Genomic DNA, 8,743 nt, shown 5'->3' with positions numbered 1-8,743 from the left:
ATCGATACCGAACGATATGAAACATATATCGTTGATATATTTTTTAGCTATATCGTCCAGCCCTACGTTAGCCTATATCCAGCTTAGGCATGTTCTCCCTTTATTTTAAATTTGTATATATAAATATTGTATATTTGTATTGAATGACAGCTTGGTAAATCTGTTGGCGATCAAATAGTCTATTCAATATCGCTACTCATCATAAGTACTTGGTACATTATCAGCGTAGCGGGAGACGTTCAAACTAATATCACGTAATTTACGTCACTGTGATGATTGGTGGGTATCAGAAGGGAGGCTATGAGGTATCTTTTCTCAACACTCCTCAGCACTGAAAGTGAACACTCGATGCTGATTGGCTAATTTTTTTTTACCAACGGAGGCACGAGAGCTCAGGGGCAAGTTCAAGCTCAAACCGGTGTGCACCGTTTTGCTACGGTTTCCGGAAATCCCTTCACTCGATTGGGATGTTCTCTTTTATTCTGGACGGCAAGGGCAGGGACTGTAACATCGAGCGTATTTTGCAGTATTAAATACGCATTTATACCGATTTCATCAGGCTCCGAAAATTCTTCAAAAAGAACACAAAGAATGGCCTTCTCAGCTGCCATAGTTGCAACTCTTGCTTCATCAGAACAGGGTGTTCAACGCACCACCGTTTCCGTTTAAAAAAACGTTTTGCACCGTTTAGCGGTTGTAAATACATCAGCAGATTCGGCACATTCGCGATAGAAAAGCAGCGCTTTCCAACTTCATTAACATGTTATGGTATTACAACTGTGAAATTACAAACAAAAAATACACATTCTGAGACATTAATTGTGAATTTTATTATCATTAAATCGTCGTCCTCACATTTTCACCTCAAAATTTTGGGGAAGCTGTGCCTCCCCCCACGAGCCGCCACTGGATTTGTGTGCTAAAAATAAAGGCAAAAGTGAGAAAAACTGCTATTCTTTGTCTGGTTGGTTCTGCTAGCCTTTTAATGCAGGAGCTTTCAAACTTTCTGATGCCACGGACTCCCAAATTGATGACCCCCTTTTGAGGGATCCTCAGTTTCTATCCTTCTTTTATTTTTCTCCATGTCACAGTACGTGTATTGCTTCTTTTTGTCCAGGGGAAACAGGTGACATGGTGCCTCATGTTCTGCGTGTCCACGGCTGTCATCGGCTCCTTGCAGTTTGGCTTCAACACAGGCGTCATCAATGCACCCGATGTGGTAAGTGTTTCATTACGTGAGTAGAATTTGGACTTCAAAAAACAACACTTAATTCCTTCATCACTCATTGTCTGTCTCTCGTTGATGATCAGAAAGTGAAGAACTTCATCAGAAACGTGACTGTGGAGCGCACTGGAGAGCTAATGGATGAATCCACATTGACGACATTGTGGAGTGTAACAGTTTCCATTTTCAATGTTGGCGGCATGATCGGGGCTCTTAGTGTTGGCACTCTAGTTGACAAACTAGGGAGGTGAGAAAATTTTAAATCACACAGTTTCTTTTAACATAAAATAAATATATTCATCATCCATCTTCTCATTACAGACGGAAATCCATGCTTCTGTCCAACATCCTGGCTCTGATTGGTGGACTCCTGATGGGTTTATCCAACATGTGCACCTCTTATGAGTTGATAATAGTGGGTCGTCTTGTTATTGGTGCATTCTGTGGCCTGTGTACAGGATTGACGCCCATGTATGTGGGTGAAATTGCTCCAACAGCACTGCGAGGGGCTTTTGGTACCCTTCACCAGCTCGGTGTGGTCATCGGCATCCTAATTGCACAGGTTAGATTTTCCTATCTATGATTGTTGATAAGAGATTAAAGGGATAGCTCACATAAAAAAAAGAACTTTCTGCCATTATTTACTCAGTCTTTCATTCAAAACCCATATAAAAATCTTATTTTGATGCAATTATAAAGACACTGAAGCTTGAAAAAAATTCAAAAGCATCATAAAAGTAAAATCAAATTAGTCTATACGATTTGTGTGCTATATTCAGTCTTCTGAAGTAATATTATGTACAGACCGACATATGAGTCGTTATTCCCTAAAAATCTTGACAACTCCTCGGCACATTCAGTAGCAGTGTTGGGAGTAATGCATTACAAAAGTAATAATATTACAGTAGTATATTACGTTTTGCTGTAACGCAGTAATATAACGCATTACTAATAAAATTTGGGTAATATTATTACTCGTTACAATCTCAGTAACGCAAGTTACAACAACATATTACAAACACTGCAAAACAGCACCAGAGAAAAAAATCTGCGGGTAAAATAGTTTGTCGTCTGTTTTTGTTAAATCATAGTCTATATGACTATGCCGTTCCTCGCCATATGGCGCGCTGTGAGGATAATTAAAATGTAGGCTATTAGTTTAGGCTACTCCTCATTGAGAATGCTTTTTTTTTTAAACAGGTCTATTAATTTATACTATTGAATTATAGGCCTATAATTAAAATTATTAACACTGCAGTCATCGATGAAAATTAAGAGCAGCTTTATTTCGTGCACAGATTTACTGACCTTCCGGCATAACTCTTGCGCACAGTTTGCGCGTTGCTTGCTTGAGTTGCTTGACCCCACCCCCATAATAACAATCGTTTATAGGCCACATATTAGGCTTTTTTTTATGTTTATTTTTTTAATGCCCCGCCCTAGCGCCGCCACTGGTTAGCCTAATTCGTTTTGGCTTGTTTAGCAACTTATATTTTTCATTCTTGTTTTCTTCTGAAACTGTTCAAATTTGCCTATAGGCTAGTTATTGTGTTTATTGTCTGTACATTATAACAGTTCGCTTTATTTACCGGTGTTATTTATGAATGCAATAATGTGGTTTCTGCTTATCTGTGTTTAACCTAAACTACAACGTAACATTAATGTAGACCTACATACTGGCATCTAAATATGATTTTATAATTGTATGCTATATAGACCTACCACATTACCCTCCACTGGGTGTAGAATGAGCAGCAATAAACTACATTTTGGCATTTTATAATACTTCTGTGGATATTTTGGTAAAAGTAACTCAAAAGTAGTGTAACGCATTACAATTCAGAGACAGTAATATTGTAATGTAACTAATTACTTTCAAAAGAGTGTGGTGTTATTGATGAATCAGTTCATTCACATCATAAAACTGGTCTGAATGATTTGTTATTGAATTGGACTGTATGGTTCTCAAGCTGTAACAGAAAATAACAGATAAATAACAAAAATTTCCTAGCAAAATTTATTGTATGTCTTCAGAAGATATTTGGACCATTTCTATGACACTTTTATGGTGGTTATGGGTCCTTTTTGAACCTGTAGTGATGTCCGATTTGTGAAGAAATTATTCTTTTGAGTCAGGTGTTATTAATGAATCAGTTCATTCACATCATAAAACTGGTCTGAATGATTTGTTATTGAATTGGACTGTATGGTTCTCAAGCTGTAACAGAAAATAACAGATAAATAACAAAAATTTCCTAGCAAAATTTATTGTATGTCTTCAGAAGATATTTGGACCATTTCTATGACACTTTTATGGTGGTTATGGGTCCTTTTTGAACCTTGAAGGCTTTAGTCCCTATTCATTGTACTTAATGGAAAAGAGTTTTCAGAATTGATCCTTTTGTGGAAGTCTTACTGCTTTGCAATATATCGATTATATATACTAAAAAAAATAAAAGTTATAAAAGGGTAATTTTTGTGGATTTCATGGTAGATCTTAGGTCTGGAGTCATTGCTGGGGTCTCAGTCTTTGTGGCCATTGTTGTTGGCTCTGACGGCAGTGCCTGCAGTGTTACAGAGCGTCATGCTGATCTTCTGCCCGGAGAGCCCTCGATACCTGCTGATCTCTCTGAACCAGGAGGATGAGGCACGCCAAGGTGAGTCTGCTATGACTGCTATGGACTAAAAAAACGATTCTATGGGCCCCTGGCGATTTTAACTCAGTTCCTGGCCCCCTTAGGCACAGAATTGCATGAGCAACTAAAGTGCATTTACTCTTCTGTGCTATGTATGTCTTTCTCTCTTTGTTTTGCTCTCAGTGCTGATACGTCTTCGTGGGCATTCAGATGTGGAGGATGACATTCGTGAGATGAAGGAAGAGGCCATGAAGATGTCCATGGAGAAGAAGGTTTCTATTCCTGAGCTGTTCCGTAACACCGCTTACAGACAGCCCATTATTATTGCCATAATCCTGCAGCTGTCTCAACAACTGTCCGGCATCAACGCTGTAAGTCTCAAACTCATACAACACACTTCATACAAAAGTTCCCACACCAGTTACATATAAATGTTTGAAACATTTTTATAGCCAACAGTGCCTTATTTTCCAGGTAAAAATACATATCCATACATATCCATTAAATGAATACATATCCATCAAACAAGATATCTTTACTCTCTATATGTTTTGCTTTGCAAAAGCTTTGAGTTTTGAGGTACAGAAATAAAACATTTCAGTGCAGTTCTATATATATTAGGGCTGTCAATTTTGCAATGTCAATTGAATCAATTAGTGATGGAAAAAATTATGCATTAAAATGTTTACGCATTTAACGCTCATGTCCCACTCCACCTTTGACCTGTACGTCATCTCATCATTGCAAGCTGCAGTGACAAGCACGATGCAAAACAATGACAAAGAAAGAAATTCAAAATCCAAAGTCATTTCTACTATCTGCAATAAGGAATTTAAATACCATCGAAGCAGTTCTAGACTGAAAGACCACCTGAACTAAGATTAGTCAGCACAAACGTATTAAGTCCACATTGGAAAGAAATAACGTGCTATAACTAAATGGATTGCTGTGGTCTGTATATATACTATGTACTATTATATATTAGATAAATTTTTTCCTCATTGGCAGTTTTTTATGCATAAAAACAGTTGAGGTGATTAAATTAAACATATTATAACATATGTTTGTAATATATATAATATATAATATTATAATAATATTCTCTCTAACAAGTTATAATATATTACACAATTTTCCCCAGTAAATGTATCTTTAAAAAAATATAATGCTTATAATGCTTAGATATTTTAACTGAAAAACAAGACACACTTATTAATAAAAATATTTTTGCAGTTTCTTAAAGGGGTCATATGATGCTTTTTTAAAGATAATTTTTTTGTGTAGAAATTAAACATATTATAACATATGTCTGTAATATATATAATATATAATATTATAATAATATTCTCTCTAACAAGTTATAATATATTACACAATTTTCCCCAGTAAATGTATCTTTAAAAAAATATAATGCTTAGATATTTTAACTGAAAAACAAGACACACTTATTAATAAAAATATTTTTGCAGTTTCTTAAAGGGGTCATATGATGCTTTTTTAAAGATAATTTTTTGTGTATTTGGTGTAACTGATGTGACCCTCTCTCTCTCTCTCTCTCTCTCTCTCTCTCGTGCGCGCGCGCACGCACACACACACCACTCTCTCTCTCTCTCTCTCGCTCACGCGGGCACGCTTACGCACACACACACACCCCTCTCTCTCTCTCTCTCTCTCTCTCTCATGAATTGCCCTAAATGTTGAACAGCTGTGTTTTCTGTGAATTTTCCAGGTAATTTATTACTCTACGGAGATCTTCAGAAATGCAGGTATCACTGGGCCAGTCTTTGCCACCATTGGAGTGGGTGCAGTCAACACTCTCTTCACTGTCATCTCTGTGAGTTTACACAGCTGAGCTAAAATGCTCACATAAACAAAACCATCCCTGTTATTTGCAATTTTTATGCCCTTATGTCTTTTAAGTACTTTTATGAGGGCATACTAAAATGTAGTTACTTGAGGGCTGTATTTTGATTCTCCCACTGCTTTGCTCAACAGCTCTTCCTGGTGGAGAGGGCAGGAAGAAGAACACTTCATATGATCGGTCTGGCTGGAATGGCTGTCTGTACTCTGCTTATGACCATTTCTCTTAAACTTGTGGTGAGCTTGGGACTTATATCATTAAATAGCTCTAAATGATAAACCACTAAAATTTTTAATTCTTTTTTTTTGTCTTTTCTGATCTTAAGAACCCTACAGGAGCAACGGCAGAAAGTAGTGCTAATATGACTGCCATCTCCGAATCTGCATCTGCAGGGGTCAGTGTATGATCTTACTAATGAATGCCAATTTACATCTGTGTTGGATGTCATTCACTGAAATATACCATTTCTCTATTTCTCTCTCCAAATGGTTCAATTTGCATATACGGCTAACAGGGAACTTCAGCAATCAGCATTCTGGCCATTCTGGCAGTGTTTGGATTTGTGGCCAGTTTTGAGATGGGACCAGGACCAATCCCATGGTTCATAGTGGCAGAGTTATTCGCTCAAGGTCCACGTCCGGCAGCCATCGCTGTGGCGGGATGCTGCAACTGGACTGCCAGCTTTCTTGTCGGACTGCTTTTCCCAAAACTATTGGTGAGAGCCTTGTCAATGAATTCATTAGTATCACATTTTTCAAGGACACAAGAACTAAACATATTATTGTGATCTTATTTCCTTTTCAGAAACTGTGTGATGCGTACGTCTTTATCATATTCCTCATTCTCCTTATCATCTTCTTCGTGTTTACCTACTTCCGGGTTCCCGAGACCAAAGGCCGGACGTTTGAGGACATCGCCAGTGGGTTTTCCAATGCTGCAAGTTCCAATGCTGCCAACTACACGTCCCCAGAGGATGCCATCACAATGCCAGTATCCCCGTCATCAGAGAAGGTTCAGATGACTGAATTGGCTGGCCAGGAGAAAAGCTGAGCAAACCTATAGAAAAAAAAACATAACCCACACAATGAACACATACAGCGGACAACAGAGAACAGATGCAGCTAAATAATGGGCATTATTAGAAAGAAATAGCTTGGCATATTTATCAAGTAGATCAGTGAGATAGACTACTTGATATATCGCACATCAGTGTTTTGACAAATAAATCACAATGTTACACTGCAAGTGTTACAGATAGCAGCTGTTCAAATAATTTCTGTTGTCAAATCACTGTGGCATTTTTATTATTATTCAGTTGAGTTAGCTTCGAAAAAGTGTTAGGGTTTAAAAATGTCTGAAAAGATGAAAAACCACTGACTTCGAGGTACTAAACAATGTTATGTTATTGAAAGCCTTTTTATGATTGGCAGTTATAAAGTCATTATGAGCTAAGAAGTGTTTATTACATATGATTGCAGATGTTAAATTACTGTGTGTTTAGTTAGACGTAGAGTTTAGTTGTATTTTTAAGATAACTGATGTGTGAGAATTCTACTGAGCACTAAGCACTTGTAATCATGTGGCATTTTAAACTTTAAAATTAGATTACTTTGACTTAAATAGTTGGTTAGCAAAAAAAATTATAAAAAAATATCCCATATTGCCCAAAAACTTAAAGTCTTCTATCAATTTCTAAGGCTTCCTTGCATGATTCCCCCCTCTTCAGCTTAGAATATTGCCATGAATTGCCCTAAATGTTGAACAGCTGTGTTTTCTGTGAATTTTCCAGGTAATTTATTACTCTACGGAGATCTTCAGAAATGCAGGTATCACTGGGCCAGTCTTTGCCACCATTGGAGTGGGTGCAGTCAACACTCTCTTCACTGTCATCTCTGTGAGTTTACACAGCTGAGCTAAAATGCTCACATAAACAAAACCATCCCTGTTATTTGCAATTTTTATGCCCTTATGTCTTTTAAGTACTTTTATGAGGGCATACTAAAATGTAGTTACTTGAGGGCTGTATTTTATTTACTCTAATAATAGCATCAGGTGTATTTATATATATTTTTTAAGAGGATCCTCCATTGTGCTTTAATTATGCTCTTTAATTAGACTTTTAACTGCATGTGCTTAAAACTGTAATTAAATATTTATGATTTTTTTCTCTCACTGCTGATATATTTCACACTTACGATATGACATGACATAAGATTATTTTATTTTTGTAAATTCTCTAAATCCACTTGACAACTTCCCCTGCTCATCGACATTGAGTTTTGTAAACGAATTTGGCTTTCTGTAGTTGTAGAGACTTGCCATGATTTTAATACCTCCATTGGGACTACTGAACTGGATAAAAAATAGGGATAAAAGAGGTAAAAATTGATAAAAAATATATATATAGTAAAGGAGGAGATGGCGTCAAAGAGTGTGAGTGGAAGAATTGTCAGATAATTATACGCTTTCTTTTACACTGATGTGTTGACTGACAGGACAGAATGATCAGGCTTCCCCCAAACTTACTTCTATAACTTGAGTATGGCCCCACCGCTGTCTTCAAGTCACTGTGTCCATCAGGGGACGCTGTTTTCAAAGAGATAATTGAACAACACTGTAGTCTTCAGGAGTTCAACAGCTTCTGTATGACTGTCTATATTGAATAACATTTGTATGTGTGTGTGTGGAAAATGGGACATGACCAAACCTAGTAGAAAATATTCAAAATATGTATTTTTGTCCAGGAAAAAAAGAAGCAATTGAAAGAAGAGAGGAAAAGAAAACACAGGCTGGTTTCCAAGCTTCTTTTACTGAGTGATGCATATTTCCAATTTTGCTGGCTGTGCCCTATCAGCATGCCAAACCAGAGCCTTCAACAAATGTGACTGTGAGAGCGTCTGTCTCCTTCATGTCTAGACACTTTTTCTGTGAACAAGACGGACTAGTTTTAGGTTTTCCATCACGGTGAGTGGCTAAAGTCAGTTTACCGGTCCCTTCATCTCCCTCTCTCTCTCTCTCTCT

General features: G+C 37.2%; 1 protein-coding gene across 2 annotated transcripts in view; it reads left to right on the top strand.

Annotated features, from left to right (window-relative positions):
* LOC107598389 (solute carrier family 2, facilitated glucose transporter member 1-like) overlaps nt 1–6,783 on the top strand; it is a 14,989-nt gene extending 8,206 nt beyond the window's left edge. For both annotated transcript variants that reach the window (XM_016289706.1, XM_016289705.1), the window contains exons 3-12: nt 1,118–1,219; nt 1,312–1,472; nt 1,547–1,787; nt 3,720–3,882; nt 4,045–4,232; nt 5,591–5,695; nt 5,857–5,958; nt 6,048–6,116; nt 6,237–6,437; nt 6,527–6,783. In XM_016289706.1, coding sequence (XP_016145192.1) covers nt 1,142–1,219; nt 1,312–1,472; nt 1,547–1,787; nt 3,720–3,882; nt 4,045–4,232; nt 5,591–5,695; nt 5,857–5,958; nt 6,048–6,116; nt 6,237–6,437; nt 6,527–6,772 — 1,554 coding nt within the window. In that variant the 5' untranslated portion in view covers nt 1,118–1,141 and the 3' untranslated portion in view covers nt 6,773–6,783. The remainder of the gene's footprint in view (nt 1–1,117; nt 1,220–1,311; nt 1,473–1,546; nt 1,788–3,719; nt 3,883–4,044; nt 4,233–5,590; nt 5,696–5,856; nt 5,959–6,047; nt 6,117–6,236; nt 6,438–6,526) is intronic.
* The last annotated feature ends 1,960 nt before the right edge of the window (nt 6,784–8,743 follow it).

Source organism: Sinocyclocheilus grahami, unplaced genomic scaffold, assembly GCF_001515645.1.
Source record: "Sinocyclocheilus grahami isolate Dianchi unplaced genomic scaffold, SAMN03320097.WGS_v1.1 scaffold251.1, whole genome shotgun sequence".
Taxonomy (NCBI): Eukaryota; Metazoa; Chordata; class Actinopteri; order Cypriniformes; family Cyprinidae; genus Sinocyclocheilus; species Sinocyclocheilus grahami.
The sequence above is the reverse complement of the archived record's forward strand: the minus strand, read 5'-3'. Positions and strand labels throughout refer to the sequence as shown.